At 40.7% G+C, this 21,617-nt stretch overlaps 1 protein-coding gene across 1 annotated transcript in view; it reads left to right on the top strand.

Moving 5' to 3' along the window:
* The window catches only part of LOC140455281 (butyrophilin subfamily 1 member A1-like), a 38,665-nt gene that overhangs the window by 10,223 nt on the left and 6,825 nt on the right, over nucleotides 1-21,617 (top strand). The window contains exons 2-7 of the mRNA XM_072550025.1: nucleotides 5,275-5,349; nucleotides 9,216-9,563; nucleotides 10,429-10,713; nucleotides 14,236-14,355; nucleotides 14,480-14,512; nucleotides 20,785-20,811. Of these exons, the coding sequence (XP_072406126.1) occupies nucleotides 5,277-5,349; nucleotides 9,216-9,563; nucleotides 10,429-10,713; nucleotides 14,236-14,355; nucleotides 14,480-14,512; nucleotides 20,785-20,811 (886 nt within the window). The 5' untranslated portion in view covers nucleotides 5,275-5,276. The remainder of the gene's footprint in view (nucleotides 1-5,274; nucleotides 5,350-9,215; nucleotides 9,564-10,428; nucleotides 10,714-14,235; nucleotides 14,356-14,479; nucleotides 14,513-20,784; nucleotides 20,812-21,617) is intronic.

Consider the following 21,617-nt stretch of genomic DNA (forward strand, 5'->3'; position numbering starts at 1 on the left):
ACGGAATACTGAGAGGTCTAGATAGTTTGGATGTGGAGAAGATGCTTCCTCTAGTTGGAGAAACTAGGACTTGAGGCACAGCTTCAGCGTAATGGGGCTTAGAACTGAGATAAGGAAGAATTCCTTCAGCCAGAGGATGGTGAATCTGTGGAACTCATTGCTGCATAGGACTGTGGAGGCCAAGTCATTGAATGCATTTAAGACAGAGCTAGATAAATAGGTTCTTGATTGGTAAGAGGAACAAGGGTTATGGGGAGAAGGCAGGAGAATGGGGTTGAGAAACATATCAGCCGTGATAAGGCAACAGAACAGAATCCATGGTGCACATTGCCTAATTCTGTTCAGTTACCTTGTGATTTTCGTCAAAAAGTGTGGTGCTGGAAAAGCACAGCCGGTCAGGCAGCATCTGAGGAGCAGGACAGTCAATGTTTCAAGCATAAGCTCATCTTCAGGAATTCTTGATGCAGAGCTTAGGCTTGGAATGTCGACTCTCCTGCTCCTCGGATGCTGCCTGATTGGCTGTGCTTTTCCAGCACCACACTTTTTGACTCTGATCTCCAGCATCTGCAGCCCTCACTTTCTCCTATCTTTATTCTTGTAAATCTCTAATGCACTCTCAAACATGTTCACGTCCTTCTGATAGTGTGATGCCTAAAACTGTACAAAATACTCCAGCTGAAGTTGAATGTGTGACTCTTGTACTCTATTAAGAAAACTCAGTCACTGTATGTATTCAATTCAATAAAAATCTTGAATTAACTGCTTTCTCTACGTGTTCTGCTCTCCTTGAATGATCTGAGCACTGTTATCCTCTTAATAATTTGTGCACTTTGACATCCAAATCCCAATGCTCCTGCACCCCCTTTAGAATAGTACCCTTTATACTTTCTATCTGATTAGATTCCCTACAGTGTGAAAACAGGCTCTTTGGCCCAACAGGTCCACACCGACCCTCCGAAGAGCAACCCACCCAGACCCATTCCCCCACATTCACCTCTGAATAGTGCACCGAACACCACGGGCAATTTAGCATAGCCAATTCACCTAACCTGCACATCTTTGGACTGTGGGAGAAAACCGGAGCACCTGGAGGAAACCCACGCAGACACTGGGAGAATGTGCAAACTCCAGACAGACAGTTGCCCAAGGCAGGAATTGAACCTGGGTCCCTGGGGCAGCAGTGCTAACCACTGAGCCACCGTGCCTCCTTCCAAAATGCATTACTTCACACTTCTTCTGTCATCAAAATGTCCAGCCAGTCCACCAACTTGTCAATGTCCTTTTGAAGTTTTTCACACTGTTGTCCTCACAGTTTTCAAAGTTTTCAAATTTCAGATCAGCCCCTGCCCACCATGATCTAGATCATTAATATAAATGAGAGAAAGGAAGAGTCCCAATACCATCCCCTGTGTGTAAACATTCCGACAATCCAAAATACATCTTTATTTTGACCATTTCTTTCTGTTTCTCATGATTCAGCCAAAGTTGGATCCACATTACTTGCCCATGACCTGTTACTCTGCTCACAAGTCTGCTGTGTGGCACTGTATCAAGTGCCTTCTGAAAATCCATATATACCACATCAATCACATTTCCTTGACCGAACTTTACTACTACTATTCAAACGTTCCCAGCAAACCAATTAAACAGGAGCTTCCCTTTAGAAATCCCTACTGAATTTTTGCAAACAACCCACCCTTTTCCTAAGGAACCACTATTCTATCCAAAGAACTGTGTCTAGAAGCTTCCCTGCCTTGAGATTTAACTGGCTGGTCTGTAATTGCTAGGATTTAACTGGCTGGTCTGTAATTGCTGAGATTTAACTGGCTGGTCTGTGATTGCTAGGATTTAACTGGCTGGTCTGTGATTACTGAGTGTATCTTTGCAACCTTTTTGGAACAAAGGCTTGAAGTTTGCAATGCTCGAGCTTCTGGACCTCTCCTGTATCTAGACAGGAATGAAAGATTACCAGTGACCATGCAATTTCCACTCGCACTTCCTTCAACATCCTTAGATGCTTCTCATCAGCTTTGGTATCTTGTCAACTTTATTCACCAACAGTCTATCCAACACTCCTTACTCATCAAATTTGAACCCTTCTACTTCCAGAGTTTCCTCCTCAATCACTGTGGCCTGGGTACACATATCTCTTTGATGAATTCAAATGTAAAATCAATACATCAATTATGCCTACTGTCTCCATGCATAAAGCCCATTTTGATCCCGAACTGATCTGACTCCCTTTACCACCTTTTTGCTATTTATGTGCCTGTAAAAGTCTTTGGGATTCTCCTTAATGTTGTCTGCCATTCTATTCTCACAATTCCTCTTTGCTTCTCTAACAGGCTTTTTCCATCCCTCTCTGAATTTTCTGTCTTCCTTTTGTATCGCAGTTTTCAGCTTGACAGCTTGCAAAAGCACGCATTTTCTTCTTTATCTTAATTTCTATTTCTTGTTCCAGAGAGAGCTGGATTTGTTTGTTCTACATTTTCCGTGTGATAAAATATCCTATGACTATACTCAAACGCTCCCCTTTGAAGGTAACCCATTGCTTAATTACAGTTCTCCAAGAGCCAGGTCTGGCATTGCTACCTTTCTAGTTGGACTGCACATCCTGCTGGAGGAAATTCCCCAAACACAATCTAGGACTGCTTGTCCCTCGCTGCCCATTACACTCTCCGTATCTCAGTCATGTTTGGGTAATTATAATCTCCCATTATAACTACTCTCTAATGTCTGCAGATTTGTTTGTTTGCATTCTTTCCACTCATTGGTCTATAGACTACACCCAGCAGTGTAATTGACCCCTTTTCATTCTGCAGCTCCAGCGAAACTGACTCTATCTGAATGCTCTGGGTCAGATCCTTTCACACACTACAATTCCCATTCACTGATACTGCCAGCTTTCCTTTTCTTCCTTTCCTGTTCCTCCCCAATCCCAACCCTCCCGCTCGTCATCTGAATCAGTCTTCCAGCCGCGTATTCATTTGCATTATCTTCTGACTTCTGAACTCACTAGCATGTGTCACTGGGAATTCTCCAGATAGCACATATTTGAGGTCCGTCTTGCTAACATTCCACCCAGTTCCCTAAATTCTGACGTCAGGATGACATCCCCTTTTCTACCCAAATCATTGGTACCAACATGAACCATGATGACAGGCTCTTTACCCTCCCTCAGAAGAATCCCCTGTAGCCACTCTGTGACATCTTTGGTCCTGGAACCACAGAGGTAATGCACCATCCCAGAGTCACTTCTCCAGCCTGTTTGTTCCCCTTATTGAATAATCCCTTCTCACTCTTGCCCTTCCTTTCTTCTTTCTAACCTCTCATACAGCTGAGCAACTGGTGGTATGACAAACATAGCTCTGACTGCACTCCCTGAACCAGTGCCCACATCAACTTCCAAAATAGGAAAATGATTTGTGAGCAGGAGCCCAGGGGATTCCTGCACTACCTGTCAGTGTTTCATGGGCTGGGATTGACTGGTAGCCCCTGATTCCTTTTCTCACTCCCAGCCCTTCAGCTTTGATATGACCACCTCTCACTGAAGTAACTCCACAGAATCTGGTATCCTGTTGCCAAGTCACCCTTTCTTTACACATGGAGAGTTCTTGCCTTAATTGCTATCTCATTTAGAGTTAGCTCTTGGAGAATCCAAACCTCTGACATACCTCTTTATAAATATCAGCCAGGACTCCCTGATTGGAACAGATTAACACCCCCACTCAGGGAATTCCTATTCGATGAGGTGCAGCGGATTGGCCTTTTTATAATCACTACGCTCTGAACACACTATCCATGTAGCTGTCAGCCTCATGAATACACATTGGCCCTGACTTACTTTATTCCCTTGTTACTCAGTCAAATCTAAGTATATGTATACTTTAAAAAAATACGCTTCTCTAATTTACTGCATTTTAAAGATAGTCCCTAACAGCAGTTTCTTACCAACCAATCAACTTTTTGAAAAGGAAGAAAAAAAAACATCTCTTCCCTTCCCTTCACCAACATTCCCCCTCAAGCAACTCACCCCATCACTCTCTGTTTCTTGCAGTAAACTTTACTTGAAGGGCTTCTCTCCCCTCTGAATTGAATTCCTGGTTTGATCCAAACTCCTAAATCTGTCTCTGCCTCACTCAGGTGAAGTCTCCCTCACAATGACTCCGCACCCTTACTGACCATGTGTGTTACAAATCCTTTTCTTACTTTGAGCTGACAAGCTTTGCTTCCAGCTGCAGTAATTAATGCCTTATTTGGGCAAGGTATTTCAGGACATTGAGCGATAACTGCCACTATCAGACAGTTGTCTTTTAAGTAGGCTATTTAAACTTACTTAAGGGATGTCGTTCTAGATCAGAATCTGACTATTACTCTAAAATCCTCAGGTAGGCTCACTCAGCTTCCATCTCTGGGTAGCACAGTGGCTCAGTGGTTAGCACTACTGCCTCACAGCGCAGGGGACCCAGGTTTGGGTGACTATGTGTGTGGAGTTTGTATGTTCTCCCATATCTGTGTCGGTTTGTGTGGGATGCTCTGGTTTTCTCTCACAGTCCAAAGATGTGTAAGTGAGGAAGATTGGCCATGCTAAATTGTCCATATTGTTCAGGGATGTACCAGCTTGGTGGCATAGTCATGATAAATGTACAGGCTAGGTGGGTTAGTCATGGGAAATATACAGGCAAGGTGGGTTAGTCATGGTAAATGCGGGATTAAAGGAATAGTATAGGAGGCTGGATCTGGGTGGGATGCTCTCTGGAGGGTTGTTGTGGACTCAATGGGCTGAATGGCCTCTTCCACACTGTATGGATTCTATGATTCTCTGCCTCAGTCAAGTGAAGTCTTCCTCATGTTGACGATGTACAATCTTTTCAGATGTTTCTAAAAACCTATCACTTGACTCGACTGTCACCTGTTTATATCTTTTCATATGACTGTTGACTTTAATTTTTCTATTAAAAAGGGTATGCTTGCTGTCTAAAACAAACAAATTAATGTGTGAGAAAATAGATCCAACATTCCACAGAGTTAAGAATGTAAAAGCAGAATTCTATTCACCTGAAAATAAGAATGTTTTTCAGTATTATTGAATTCAAGTTGGTTGATGATGAAATAACTAAATCTGTCTAACATTTCACGGGAAGCTTTGGAAAAGTAACAGAAGTCTGTTTAAGGCCAATTAAGAATGAGCAATAAATACTTGCCTAATTTGTTTCAGCCATTCCTGGCAATGAACATACAGCAAATGATTTAAATTGATTTTCTGTGAATCAGGAATGGTTACTGCATTGATGGAAGGAATCAACCTCATTACGCTTTTACTCTTGTGGCTTCCGTTACCCATTTATGGTAAGAAATATTACAATTTATTCATTTAATTATATTAATAGAAATATGCAAGGAATTGTTATTTTGCTATGAAAACAGAACTCTGTCATATTAAGGTGACAGGCTCTCATGATAAATTTCTCTGTTTCTTGATAAGTAAACTTGCTTCGGAAAAGCTTCCAACAGTTTGAGACTGGAGGTTCAACAGCAATCAAAGTATTCTACAGAAACAGATCCTTCAGTTCAACTTGTCCATCTTGACCAGTTATCTCAAATTAATCCAGTCCCATGTACCAGCATTTGGCCCATATCCCTCTAAACCCTTACTTTTCATAAATCCATCCAAATGCTTTTTAAATGTTGTAATTGTACCAGCCTCCACTACTTCCTGGGACAGCTCATTCCATACATGCCCCACCCTCCGTGTGAAAAAGTTGTCTCTTAGGTCCTTTTTAAATCTGCCCCCTCTTACCTTAAACTTATGCCCTCCAGTTCTGGATTCCCCTACCTCAGAAAAAATATCTTGGTTAATCCCTGATGATTTTATAAACCTGTATAAGGTCACCCCTCAGCTCTAGGGAAAACAGCCCCTGCCTATTCAGCCTCTCCATATAGATCAAACCCTCCAAATTTGGCAACATGCTTGTAAATCTTTTCTGAACCCTTTCAAGTTTCACAACATCCTTTCTATAGCAGGGAGACCAGAATTGCATGCACTATTCTGAAAGTGGCCTCACCAATCTAGATTATAAGTTTCTTTTAGAGGGACAGTATTACAAATGTTCGGAGTACAGCTTCTGATAGCAGTGAAGTAATAAGACTAAAGGAACTATCCCATTTAAAGATTTCATACTTCACCTTTCGGGAGAGGATGTAGTGGTGAGGCAGATGGATGAGGATATCAGTGTTCTAGGCTAGTACTGAGCTAAAGGTCATTCACAGAGATTAAGACCACAGGTTCGAAGGGCTAATGGGTGTGTTTTATGCTTTATGTTGAGAACTACTCTCACTGTATCAATCACAGAGAAGGCCATCTACTTCCTTGTATCATTTCTACCCGTGTCCCCCTTTCACATCCTGACCTCTGTCTGATTCTGCCAGCAGATAAATTCTATCCCTGAATTCACCAATAACTCTGCTTTCACAATCCCATCTGTCAAGCATTTGGCCTTTGACATAGCATTTCCGATTGTGGCCTTTTCCCTAAAATGTCTCTTTGTGGTGATTTCACAGACTAAAGATCATGTGTCACTGAGTTAATGGTCCTTCAGGCGTAGTTGATCTTTGGTTTAGTATGTGTTTGTATAGAATACAGATTCATTCATCACGGGACTGCTGTGGATGGACATTAACAAGAACTATTGCATCTCTCTCCGGTCCTTCATCACAATGGCATATTCCCAAAGGAGTTGTTTCCTCATTGCCACAGCTGTCTTGAGGACAGTGTGTGGTGACATGGAGAGTCTGAATAAGCATGAATAATGTCACTACCAACCAAGTTACGTCTTATTGTTTGAAAGTTCTGGCAATGACAAATGACTTTGATAGTTTGCTCATTGAAACATCCAACAGGGTCAGTATCACTGTTTCCTGCAGGGCCTTTAGAACATATGTGCTGACCACACTGCCTCATGTGTTTTGCCTACAGAACTCTTCGCAAGAGACAGATGATGTAGTTAGGTCCAAAAAAAGTGTTCAGTGGCAGTGTGGCTGGATCCATTCTTCACAATGAAGTTGTGCTGAAGTATATATGTATGAGAGACTCTGTGAACCTCATAGATGTTGTCTGATTGTTGGTCATTAAGAACCTTCATGGTAAACAAGGCAACTATTCACTGTCTCACTGTAACTACAGACATGGTGATGGAATTTGAGCTTAAAAAGATGATGTCCCCATAATGCAAATTCAATTTGATTTATTCAATCACTGTACATCAATGATTGTAGAGGCATACTTAACATTTTGCATTACAGAACAGTTCACAGCTGTCCTTCATTTAGTCTGATGTGCTTCTGAAGTGGCACGGATTAAATAGTTTTCCAATAAGATAAGAGTGTTCCCAGGAAGAATTGTGTTTGGGTGTGAGCTGAACATGGGAGAGTGAGGGACCCAGAAATCTGGACACTTTTCCTAGCTGTAAGTGTAGCCCCTGAAGAGCTGTGATATTGTCTTTTCCCAAAGTTGCCAACAAGTGAAACTAGAGCAGCCACATATAAACAGCCTGAGCAGAATCAGTCCTTGTCCCTTCAGGAGAATCATTCCCTGTTTCACCAGGAGAGGTTGAGAATCATTGCCTGTTTCACTGGGAGAGGCTGGGAAACATAACTTGTCCCATCAAGAAAGAATGGGAATCTATCATTTCCATTCCACCTGCACAGGTTTGGGCTGAATCTTCTGGAGCGATGCAGTGGCTCAGTGGTTAGCGCTGCTGCTTCACAGCGCTAGGGACTCGGGTTCAATTCCAGCGGGTGACTGTCTGTGTGGAGTTTGTACATTTTCCTTGTGTCTGTGTGGGTTTCCTCCGGGTGCTCAGGTTTCCTCTCACTATCCAAAGATGTGCAGGTTAGATGAATTGGCATTAATTGCCTGCAGTATTCAGGGATGTGCAGGTTAGGTGCATTAGTCAAGCATAATTGGGTAGGGGAATAAATCTGAATGGGTTACTTTTCAGAGGGTTGGTGTGGGCTTGTTGTGCCAAAGGGCCTGTTTCCACACTGTAGGGATTCTATAAACCATCTGTCACCTGAAAAAGTTGGAATATTTTATTGGTCTCCCCAGGAAAGATTGGAACATTGATATAAACCAACAGGAGCAGTCCCTCAAGACTTAGCAACTGCTATGTTGAAAATTGAGGTTGACCTGAGCAGCACTATTTGAAGAAGTTTCACTGTGTGAACCAGCTTTAGAACAAACATGGCTCGAAAGTGTAGTAGATCTGGGATTACTGTATCTGTCTGCTCGTTAGGAGCAATGACATTGGATGCTTACAGATTTGCTGTATTCTTCTGAAAGTCCTTCTTAAACATGCTTAGATCAGATTGTCCCATTGCCTTCTTTCCTAATTTCACTTACACGTGTGCTTTGACTTTAATTCTGTCCTGTCTCATTCCTGGTAATCAATAACTGAATTCAACAAAGAACATCTCAAAGACTTAAGCAGGTATTATTTTCCCCGTTGCAACACTGAAATATTCAAGAAAACTGCAGTTTACACAATGTAGAGACACAGTGAGGGACACAATAATTTGGAGCAGATATTGACTTGATTCATTCCCAGGATGTGGCTGAAACACGCTAAGCCAGCATTTATTGCTCATTCTTATTTGTCCTTGAGAAGGTTATGGTGAGCTGCCTGATGATCCACTTCAGCGCATTAGGTGTGTGTAAATCTACAGTGCTGTTAGGGAGTCAACATCTCTGAAACAAGTACAGGTACTTGCAGCTTGAGCAACTTCTCTTATGAGTTGAGGGACTGGCATCTGAGCTGCAGACATTGCACTGGAATAAGGCGGGGCAAAGTTATGTGGACACTGCTTCAGGATGCAGTTACATTTTTTAAATTAGGGAATTCAAACTTGGTCTCTGATGTGTGCAAGACAAGAACGTTGTTCAGTGATACTCAAATAATGGTGCCCTTTTTTTTCCCCCTCCTCTCTCATTTACAAAGAAGTATGAATTAAGAAAATGAGAATTATTTAGTTTAAAGATTTTATGTTTAGTTCTAAAACAGAAATATTTATTCATAACATGTTTTGCAGAATAATTATTATTGATAAAATAAGCATTTTCTTCCATCAGAAAAAATATATTTATCTTTACTTCAGATTAATTGTTCATTTTTTAATGTTTAATATTTAAGACATCTGAAGCTTGAATAATTCCACAGGTAAATTCATAGTTACTGGACCAACAGACGCTGTTATAGCCATTGTGGGTGAAGATGTTACTTTGGGATGTCAGGTTACGCCAAGTTTACCCATCAACAACATGGTGGTGCGATGGCTTAAAGCAGATCTTGGTTCAGCTGTATACATGTACAGGAATGGAGAAGATGACACTGCTACTCAGGATCCTGAGTACAGAGGAAGAACTCAACTGTTTAAAAATGAACTGACCAAAGGAAACATTTCTCTTAAAATAAAAAATACAAGAGTGTTTGATGAGGGGAAATACAGATGTTCAGTTGATGATGAAACCGAGTTTGAAGAGACTGTGGTTGAACTGAAAGTGGGAGGTGAGTGAACTGATTTTCATAGTAACTAATAACTAAGAAAACAATATTTTTAAAACAGGTTTTTGATCGAATGTTTTGCAATAAAATTTTATGTCAGCAAATCAAAGAACATGATCACTGATAACTTCACTTTGTTTTAAAGATATTAAAAGTCAGATACTTATAAAGAATTGGAATATTAACAACTTGGCTTGGGTACTGTTTCAGAGACTTGTGTAAGAATGAGATTTCTTGGGCTTTCTGCTTATTTTTGGTAAGATTTTCCCTTCAAATCTCCTCCATATGCCCTACACTGTAATTCTCCATACAATGCAAGCATCACCAGCATCTTAAGTGAAGCCACCGTCGATCAGAACTGTCTAATTCTAATGTTCCTTACCTTTTGAGCCTTTTATCTATGATGTCTTTTGCTGTCTCTCCTTCCTGGCTAGCTTGGCTATTTCAAAATTCAACTCCCTGTGAGTGGAGTCCTTCAGATATTGATAATAGATCTGTTTTAGACAACATTTCACCTGAATTTTGTTTGAAAAAACTCTTCTCTGCAGCTAAATGTGAACCTAAACTGCTTGGACACAGAGTCACAACAAGTAACCCACTCAGCCATATCATAACTTATTGAGTGCTCTATTGTCTGTCCCCATACAGCTTAATCACATGATCAGTTCTTGAAAGTAGGTATTTCTAACAAGAAATATTTCAGACAAATTTAATTCTTAAAGGAACCATTGTCCACACATAAAATATATATTTTTTTCTAACAAAGGATATGGTATATCATAAATTCAGTCCAGTAAAAGAATATTTTCTGTGGTTTAAACATTATTAACGAACAGTTTTATTCTTAAATACATTTATTTCTTTCTAGGTTTGGGGCGTAAGCACTGGATCCAGATAGAGGGAAATAATAAACAAGGAATTCAGCTAATCTGTGAATCTAATGGATGGTTCCCAAAGCCAAAGCTAATGTGGACTAGTGCAGATGGTCAAAATTTAACAGCACAGTCTGAAATAAATTACCATCGGGACACTCAAGGATTGCTAACTGTGCAGAGCAGTGTAACTGTAACAAAAGATTCGACAAACAGCTTCAAGTGTCTCATACAGAACAACCTGTTGAAAAAAGAACAAGAAGCAACTATCCAGATAGCAGGTCTGTAAATTATAAAATAGACTCAGTTAAAGGGATTAATGCTTGACTTACAATTCCAATTGCATCATAAGTCAAATTAGGACTAAGGTATTATCCTGTTATATTGAATTAAGAATGATCTTTCAAATTAATTAATCTTAATAACAGATATTTGTGTGAACAGGGTGACTGAAATTGGAAATATTATTGCTTGCTTTACAAATAGTTTTGAAGTACAAAACTGATGAGATGCATCCTTGAATTGCTGCAGTTCATTTGGTATAGGTGCACCCAGAATATTGTCAAGGAGGGAGTTCTGGGATTCTGACCCTACAGAAGTGAAGAAACAGCAATATATTTCCCGGATAGTGAATAGCTTGGAGCGGAACTTGCAACTGGCGGTGTTCCTATATATCACTTGCCTTTATCCTTCTGAATGGTAGTGACTAGATTTTGAAGGTGCATGACCAGCTTAGCTTTTGGCTATCAGTAACCCTTAGGTTATTGGTAGTGATAGTAGAGTGACTGAGTGTCAATCGGTAATTGTCAGATTCTCTTTTGTTGGAGATAGGCATTGCTTTGCGTTTGTGTGGTGTGAATGTTCCTTGACACTTCTCAGCCCAAGTCTGGATGGTGCTGCATTTGGACATGTAATATTTCAGGATCTGAAGTGTTGCGAATGATGCTGAACACAGTTTAATCATCATTGAATATCCTTATTTCTGACCCGCAGGTCATTAATGAAGCAATTGAGGATGGTGGTTGAGCTGAGGATAGTGCACTGAGGAACTCCTGCTGAGATGTCATGCAGCTGAGATGACTGATCTCCAGCAGCCACAATCATCTTCCTTTGTGCTAGATATGACTTCAGCCAGCAAAGAGTTTTTCCCGGATACCAGTTGACTCCAAGTTTTGTAGCACCACTTGATGCTACACTCGGTTAAATGCAGCCTTGATATCAAGAGCGGTCACTCTCACATCACTCCTATATTCAGCTCATTTGTCCATGTTTGAACCAAATCTGGATGAGATCAGATCCTGGTTGGACCTGGCTGAACCCAAACTGGATATTAGTGAGTCGGTTATTGCCAAGAAAGTGCTGATTTATTTCATTCCTGTTTACACCTTCTATCACTTGACTGACTATCGAGGTTAGATTGATAGGCAGTAATTGGCTGGGTTTGAATTGTCCTGCTTTTTGTGTACAGGCCATACCCATTAACCTTGCTGGGTAGACAGCAATGCTGTCGCTGTCCTGGAATAGCTTGGTTCGGGATGTAGCAGATTCTAGACCATATGTAATCAGTACTATTGCTGAAATGTTGTCAGGGCCCATAACCTTTGCAGTATCCAGTGCCTCCAGCCATTTCTTGATATCACATGAAGTGAATCAGATTGACTACTAACACTGGCATCTGTGATGCTGGAGATTTTTGGAAGGGACTAAGATGAATCATCTCCTTTGTAATTCTGGCTGAAAATTGCTGCAAATGCTTCAGCCTTATTGTTTGCACCATGGTGCAAGGCTCCTCCAGGATTGAAGATGGGGATATTTGTGGAGCTTCCTTCTCCAGTGAGTTGTTTAGTTGTGTATCACTCTTTGTCACTGATGTGTCAGGATTTCACTGGACTCGAAATGTTGATTTTGCTTTCTCCCCGGAGATGCTGCCAGTCTTGCTGAATTTCACCAGCAAGTTTTTGTGTTAGATCTGATCTCTTGGGTTTGGGATTGCTTAACTCTGTCTATTGCTTGCTGCTTATGCTGTTTGGCACTCAAGTCACCCTGTTTTGTAGCTTCATCTATTTTTAGATGTGCCTGTTGCTGCTCCAGACATGCCCACTGGCACCCTTCATTGAATCACGGTTGATCTCCTGGCTTAATGGTAATGCAAGGCCATGAGGAATCAGATTGTGTTGGAGTATGATTCTACTCCTTCTGATAGCCCATTGTGCCTTATGGGTGCCCTGCTGAGTTGTTGGATTTGTTTGAAGTCCATCTCAAACAAATAGTGACACACAACGGGATGTAAGGTATCTTCACTGTAAAGGGGAAAGTGTGGACTGCAAATGCTGGACATCAGAGTTGAAAAGTGTGGTGCTGAAAAAGCACAGCTGGTCAGGCAGCATCTGAGGAGTAGGAGAATCGACATAATGAGCATAAGCTGATGAAGAGCTTCTGCTCGAAACATTGATTCTCCTGCTCCTCAAATGCTGCCTGACCGGCTGTGCTTATCTAGCACCACGCTATCTTCAATGTAGAATCAGGACAGAAGGTGTATGACAAATAGTGTAAAAGAAAATGTCTCAGGCATTTAGTGCTTTGGAATGATTTCAGAAGATCTAGTGGAAACTCCACAAACTTTATCGGCTTTAGCGAAACCTAACCACAGTAAATAAAGTAGTGCTCGAAGATTTAAACGGATGTAATTGAGGGAAAGTAAACCATTAGCTAGGAGTGACGATAAGTACTATGAACAAACTAAAAATTAAGGTAGTAAGGACAAAAGTGTTTAGAGATTGTTGTGGGGGATGAAAAGAGAATAAAAATAGAGAGAAATATGGGATATACAGATATGCACAAGAAAAGATCTTTAAGCCCCTCAATGCATGGTCCAATCTGTAGATGATATGGATCTTACAAACTGATCATACATCTGACAGCAATTCTGCTTCTTGGTGGCAGTGAGAAAAATAAAAATGGATAAATTTCCCTCTGACTTCCTAAGGGAATCAAACAGGATCTCAGGTACGAATGAGTGGTTCAGGGCTTCAGTGTGTGAATAAAAATGGAAAGCATTTCAGAGAGCTGGAGCTGTTAATTAGAATGCAAATATTTTGTAAATTATTGAATTATGGGAGGGAAAGTTGTATAAATTTAAGAAATACTAAAGTAAAAGAAAAACCTTGGCTGGAAGTTCCTAATGCCCTGTTATATACTTGTGTGACATTTCCTTCACGAGAAGTCATTAATAAGATAAGTTTTTATGGCAACCTGACAGTTATATTTTAAAATTTAATTCTGCGTCAAGATCTTGGTTGAATGCCTAAAAAATCCCTGCACTCGAGATTGGCAAGATTAACACAGTTGGAAACTCTCCTGTAGTTGAACAAACCAGGCCTATGTTGCTTTAACCCCAGGTGTCATTAATTTGCTACCATTCCTGTCTGGAGTAACTCATCCAAGCCCCAGATTAATGTGAATAATTTGCCTATCAGGATCTCTTCATATCCTCGTCCTTGATTCCCGGACTTAGTTGAGTTTGGCATTCTGAATTAGAATTACAGTCTGGGCACAATAGCACATTGCAACTCCGATTCGTGTGTTTTCGGAAGCCAACAATGGGGAACTGAATTGGCTGTTCATTGAGAAGCCTGTGTAGAAATTATGATTGATGAGAAGCTGCTTCACTTGGTTGCAATGAAAGCACAATTCAGCAGTGGCCATAAATTTTTAACTTTGGTAACATCAAGCATTTTAAAAGAATGGTTAATGTGAAATATATTTGAAGTATAAGATCTAATTAATTGCCATTTACTTTGCAGGTGACTTTTTCCCCGCTGTTTCAGGCTGGTTGGTTGTTTTATGTCTGATCCTCGGTCTTTTCATAATAGTTTTAATTCTTGGGATCATCTGGACTGTGAGAAAGCACAAATGCATCAAAGGTATGGTCTCAGTCTGAGTGAGAACGTTGAATACAGATGTACGATTTAAAGTGAAAACAGAACTATTTATTCTGTTAGAAAGTAAAAGCTTGACTGATTATTGAATTTATTGGATTTTTTTCAGAACTTGAAAGTGACAAATCTATCAAACAATACGGTAAGGATTTAACATTTGAAATATATGCAGTCTGATAGTGAATGTTTCAGTCCATGTAGTAGTGATCCAGCTTTGCTCCTGAATAATGACTCTTTAAGTATTATTTTCAACATAATGAGCCAATATCTTTTTCATAGCCTTCCATTGTTTGTATAACCACAATAGGGAGCATGAAGCAACATCAAGGTTGGTAAAAGAACAAGGATAATTCACACAAGTTGGCAATTTTGATGAGCCTTTTATCTGTAGTATGCTTTTTGATGAATATTATCTTCACTAGTTTCTCCAAAATAATGTTTCATAATTAACTGTAAGGTGAAGATACCCATTTGATCCCTCTTACCAACATTTGGGCTTGATGCCGAATTAGTGGTCTTGAGGATCACTGCCTACTGTATTTTCAGTTTACAAATCAGCAATCATCAATGTTGGAACAGTACTCATAATAAGCATTGACAGAAGCACTGAGATTGACTTACTATCCATAGCACTGATTACACTGGATGAACATAGCAGACAACTTGGGTCTTGTCAGCTGGTGAAGGAATAATTCAAGGGAATAAACAACTCAAATGCTGTCCTCATCAACTTTTATGCATTCATGATAACATTAGTGACCATAGCTATCACCCATTCCTCAAGAAAGAAAGGTCCTACCTATAACTTTTCCATATTATAGTGTAGTAGTGCCATCATGCTATATGAGACAGGTTAGAGACAGCATAGCAGATCAAACTGGACTATATGAAGTGGTATGACCTGTCAGTAGCAATTTAACTCTTGTCTGCCACAAGCTGTGCCATTACGGTGTTATTCATGCTCAGTCCACCGTTATCATTAAATTGGGTGATGAATATTGATTCAATAGGGATTGTAACAAGATGTACTAGGTATAGTATCAGGTGTATCATGTAGTGCTGCATGAGCAAAAGGGGTACGCATCCGAAACATCAAAGTAGCAGGTATTGACAAAGCAGAAATTCTCTGTAATCAACAAATCAGAATAATGTCCTGGAGCTCTAGATAATAATAGATCTAAGCATCCCTGCAATGAGGAATAGGCTTCAATGGAGACAGCAACTAACTAATTTGTATAGAATTCAACTTTATATCAGTCAGTCATTCTCGAAGTATCAAGTAGATGATGCTACTTTCATTCTCTATTTCCCTGAGATCTTCACTATAACTTATCCCAGCATCTAACATTTGGTCAAATCCATTTAAACTCCCAGCTGTTGGCTTCCCCCAGAGCACAAGGTTCCGAAACATTCTTATTTGGTCCCCTTTAATGCACAGATCATAACGGTGAGGTGAGAATGATTGCCCTTTACATGAAGAAAATTGTGAGATCATTATAGTCTTAGTAAAACTGAAGTCAATGGGAGCCATATTTGGCTCAAAGGAAAGTGGTTGTGACTCTTGGAAGCCAATCATATTGTCTACGGGACACTACTGACTGGAGTGTTCCTGGGGAATTTGTTTCTGTCTCTACCATTTTCAGCATTATCAACAAACATCATCGGGTCAGATGTCACGATACTTCTTTATGTTTGTACAATATTCAATACCATTTGCAACTCTTTGTGTACTAAAGTTCATATGCAACAAGACCTGGCCAGCACTTAGGCTTGGGTTGATGAATGGCAATATAAGGCAATGGCTATCTCCAAAGAAATAGAATCTAATAATCTTCAGTTGACATTCTTTCTATTCTTCCATGGGCTGCAGATGTCACTAGGTGGCTTGTTAGTGCCATTCTGGAGTGCAGTTAAGATTGAACCATATTCTGTAGGTAACACCAGATAAGGTTGGCAGATTCCCTTCCTGAAAGGACATTAGTGAACAAGTTGGGCTTCTATAGCACAGATGAAAGCTGTTGTGGTCACCATTATTGAAATTAGCTTTATACACCAAATTATTAATTTAAATGCCATCTGTTGCCATGATGGGATTTGAACCGTGTCCCCTAAGAATTAGCTTTAGTCTCTGGATTACTAGCCCAGTAATATTACAGCAATGTCACTATCTTCCCTCTGGCATTAGCTTTGCAGAATCCCCCACTATCAGCATCCTGGAGGTTACCATTAATCAGAAACTGAACTGGGCACTGCAATAAAAATACTACAGCCCACATTGTTGATGAAGGTCGATGTCTGAAACGTGACTCTCCTGCTCCTCGGATGCTGGCTGACCTGCTGTGCATTTCCAGTGCCACGTTTTTCGACATAAAAATACTATGGCTACAATAGCAGGTCAGAAGCATGGAATTCATCACCTCCTGACTGTCCAAATCCTGTTCCTTATTTATGTGCACAAGTCAGGAGTTTGTTGGAATAAGCCCCCTTTACCCAGTTGATTAGATTAGATTCCCTACACCAAACAGTAACCCACCCAGACCCATTTCCCTTTGACTAATGCACTGAGCATTATGGGCAATTTAGCATGGTTAACTCACCTAACCTACACGTCTTTGGACTGTGGGACGAAACTGGAGCACCCGGAGGAAACCCATGCAGACACAGGGAGAATGTACAAACTCCACACAGATAGTCACCAGAGGCTAGAATCGAACCTGGGACCCTGGTGCCAGGGTGCCGCCCCAAGTTGGTGGTGGGTCCAACAACAGTATCCAGGAAAAAGTAGTCTGCTTAACGAACACCCTAGCCACCATCTTAAATATTCTCTCTCTTCAGTGTTGAGACACAGTTGCAGCAATATATACACTGTCCACAAGACGCATTGTAGTAGTTTGCCAAGAATTTGACAGCATCTTCCAAAATAATTACCCCCATCACTTTGGAGGTCTGAGAACAGCAAACATATGGGAATACCAACACATGAAAGAGCTTCTCCAAGTCACATACCACCCTGACTTGGAACTATGTCACTGTTTCTTTGCGGTCACTGGATTAGATATCAGTATTGTCCTTGCATCTATACCACCTGGCCGATAGCAGTTCAAGAAGGCAGCCCCCCCTCACTTTCTCAAGGGCAGCTGCAGAGGGGCAACATGAGACCATAAGATATAGGAGTAGGATTAGGACATTCAGCCCACTGAGTCTGCTCCACCAGTTAATCATGGCTGATATGTTTCTCAACCCCATTCTCCTGCTTCTCCCTGTAACCCTCACTAATCAAGAACCTGTCTATCTCTGTCTTACATACACTGAACGTCTTGTCTCCACAGCCTTCTGAGGCAATGATTTCTACAAATTCACCATACTCTGACTAAAGAATTTCTTTCTTGTCTCAGCACTAAAGGGTTGTTCCTTCACTCTGAGGCTGTGCCATGGGTCCTAATTTCTCCTACTAGTAGAAACGTCATCTCCATGTCCGCTGTATCCAAACCTCTCAGTATTCTGTCAGTTTCAATGAGATCCTCCCGTATCTTTTTTCAGTCCATTTAGTACAGGCCCACTGTCCTCAACTGCTCCTCATTTGACAAGCCCTTCATTCTCAGGATCATTCTTATAAACTTCCTCTGGATCCTCTTCAAGGCTAGCACTTCATTTCTTTGATATGGGGCTCAAAATTGCTCATAATATTCCAAATTCAGTCCGACCAAAGCCTTATACAGCCTCAATAGTACATCCCTGCTCTTGTATTCTAACCCTCTTGAAATGAATGCAAATGTTGCATTTGCCTTCCTAATGCCAACTGAACCTGCAAAATGAACCTTTGGAGAACCCTGAACTAGTTCTCTTAACTCAATAGACAATAGTCCAACTCCATTCATGGTTCAGATTTCCAAAGCCTTTCTCATTTAGAAAATAGTTAATGCCTTTGTTCTTCCTACTAGAGCATATAACCTCACACTTTTCCACATTGCATTCCGTCTGCCACTTCTTTGTCCACTCTCCTAGCCCGTCCAAATTCTTCTGCAGCCTCTCCACTTCCTCAATGCTATCTGTCCCTTCAGGTATCTTTGTGTCATCTGCAAAATTAATAATAATGCTCTCAGTTCCTGGCCTAGCCAGTCACACACACATAACATGAACAATTGGAGAACAAAAAAAGTGATTTTTTTAAAAACGTGATAGCTTGTTCAGAAAGTCACCCAAGAGAGAAATCATTGGTTGGTATCAAAGCAACAACATTAAATAGTTGGAATAATAACTGTTGGATGAACAAAACAATCTACTGATTGCTAGATTACTTACTTTGTACATGTGAATATTATTGATTTCACAAGTGAAGAAAAGTGCAGCTCGTAATTTAAATTAACATATAGAGTTGTGCAGTCAATTAATATCCTCAAAAATATAAACAGAATGAGGCACATTATTTACTCTCCTCAGGATTTAATTAATAACTTGAAAAAAGGTTCGACATTTTACTTCTTTAGGTTTAATCAAAATACTCCTTATTCAGCTGAGAGCAGCAAGAACTGGAAACAAGTTGACCATTCTCTGCTAGAAACATTAGGTCAGGCAGATTCAATTCTGAAGATGAAAGATCTTTTTTAATACTTTTCCAATAAAAATCCACCACTGTCAGTCTGAAAATATAATGCCTTAATATGCTAACTCCATTTCACACACCAACTATTTGAGTTGGATTTCATTCAGAATATCAAATTAATGGCAATTTATTACCCTTGATATTAGTGTGTATAAGGACTTTGATGAGAGGTTGCGAGGTGGTCATGGTGTGTTGAATGGGAAGACTGGCAAAATAGCAGGAAAATGCATCAGGTGACATGTTCGATGTCTTTCTGTCATTATTACCATTCTGCCAGCTGGTAGGAGGAAAGGTCGCAGATGGCCCACTCACCGAAGCCAGATTATAAGACTTAAATGTATAATTAAGGGCCTTTTCTTGTCTCCATTGGCATTTTACCAGTAGCAGGATGGCCTTCTAATATATGGGAGTAGAGTGGTGCTGAAAAAGCACAGCAATTCAGGCAGCATACGAGGAGCAAGAAAATTGACGTTTCGGGCAAAAGCCCTAGCATCTGCAGTCATTGTTTTTACCTTCCAATATATGGGGACAGGGCCAAGTAGCTTCTAGCAGTCTCACTGCCTTTTTCAGTGTGGGTGTGGTGTTTGTTTGTGGGGAATTTTCGCTCATGGAGGGATTTCACTTTGACAATTATTGCAACTGCAGCATTGGTACTGCCTGCCCTAAGACCACTCCCCAACTCTAACCAGGGAGTGTCCCAACCACTCCTCTGGCTGTGAAGGTGCAAGTCCATTAACTTCTAGGTACAGGCAAAGGCTGCTACTTCTGGTGTTGATGCCCTGATTGAGCTGTCAGTTTCCAGGGGTGGGTGTCATCCAATGGCACAACTGCCTGCAAAGTCTTGCTGCCTTCCAAACTGTGACAGCCTCCCTTGCTTTCAGCCTTGGTGGTGGCAGGGTTCTTGTTGCTAATGAATAATTCCAGCTATTGCGCAATGTAGTAATAAGCCATGCAGCATGGCTTATTATTCTTGATTATACCCTGAATCTGTGCAGAATCAGCTGAAATTACAACCGGGAAGGCGAAAAAAAGAATAACCAGGATTCCCATTTTGAACGTTATCCTCTGAACCCTGATGCTCCTGGTGCTTGAATGACCATCTGATGTTTACTGTCTTAGCTCAGATATGACGAATGACCAGATGATCAAAACCCTGTTATAGTTATCCAATAATACCAACATTCCTGGCATATAAAGGGAGAAAAACAGGCATAAAATTGAAAGAAATATGTTTCATAATAAGTTTAGCAATTGCTTCAAAATATAAAGTAACAGCGATTTGTGAAGATTAAGAAAAGTACAACCCTTCTTTGTATGGTACCTTTAATAACTTCAGGATTTTCTGAAGCATTTTACAAACGATGTGTTTATAAAATGGATTAGCTGTTGCAATGTGGGAAACACAGGAACCAATTTATGCATTGCAATGTCTCTCAAACAGTAATGAAATTCATGAACAAGTCAATATTATTGTGATGGTGGTTGAAGGACACTAGGAAAACTCCCCCACTTTTCTTGAAAATGGTGCCAAGTGATCTTTTACATCCACCTGAGAGGCAGACTGTGGTTTCACATTTCATCTGAAAGATGATACCTCTGATAGTGCAATACTGAGTCTCAGTTAGGTTGTACACTCAGGGCTTTGGTGTAGGGCCCACAAATTGCTGTTCAAGAGGTGAGAGAGATTAATCAGCAACAGTGCTAACACCTTGAAATTGCAATATTCAAATCAAATAGGGAGTGCTTGTCAATATTTTAAGGTTTGTGACAAACAGATTAATAAGTTTTATTTATCTACTTTTGTTTTGTAGACCAGTGGAAATCTCTGATTGAATCAGGTATGTTCCTCTTGCACCTAAAACAGCTGCTGTATATTAATTCACTGAGCAATTTGTGGCATTAGCCATAATCAGCAATGCCCTTGCTACAAAGCAATCTGATGAGAAACAGAGGGATTAACTTTCAATCAAATTGCCATTTGGATCAAATGTGGGTAGGAACACAGCTGTCATGCCAATTCTCTGCTATGATTTTGATCATGACCTCTCTTCAAAGAGACCAGATTGGGATCGGATCAGCTGCCCACTGGCAGCCGGAGTCATAGTCATAGAGTCATAGAGATGTAAGTATGGAAACAGACCCTTTGGTCCAACCTGTCCATGCCGACCAGATATCCCAACCCAATCTAGTCCCACTTGCCAGCACCAGGCCCATATCTCTCCAAACCCTTCCTATTCATATACCCATCCAAATGCCTCTTAAATGTTGCAATTGTACCAGCCTCCACCACATCCACCACATCCTCTGGCAGCTCATTCCATACACGCACCACCATCTGTGTGAAAAAGTTGTCCTGTAGGTCTCTTTTATATCTTTCCCCTCTCACCCTAAACCTATGCCCTCTAGTTCTGGACTCCCCGACCCCAGGGAAAAGACTTTGCCTATTTACCCTATCCATGCCCCTCATAATTTTGTAAACCTCTATAAGGTCACTCCTCAGCCTCCGACACTCCAGGGAAAACAGCCCCAGCCTGTTTAGCCTCTCCCTATAGCTCAAATCCTCCAACCCTGGCAACATCCTTGTAAATCTTTTCTGAACCCTTTCAAGTTTCACAACATTTTTCCGATAGGAAGGAGACCAGAA

Source organism: Chiloscyllium punctatum, chromosome 30, assembly GCF_047496795.1.
Source record: "Chiloscyllium punctatum isolate Juve2018m chromosome 30, sChiPun1.3, whole genome shotgun sequence".
Taxonomy (NCBI): Eukaryota; Metazoa; Chordata; class Chondrichthyes; order Orectolobiformes; family Hemiscylliidae; genus Chiloscyllium; species Chiloscyllium punctatum.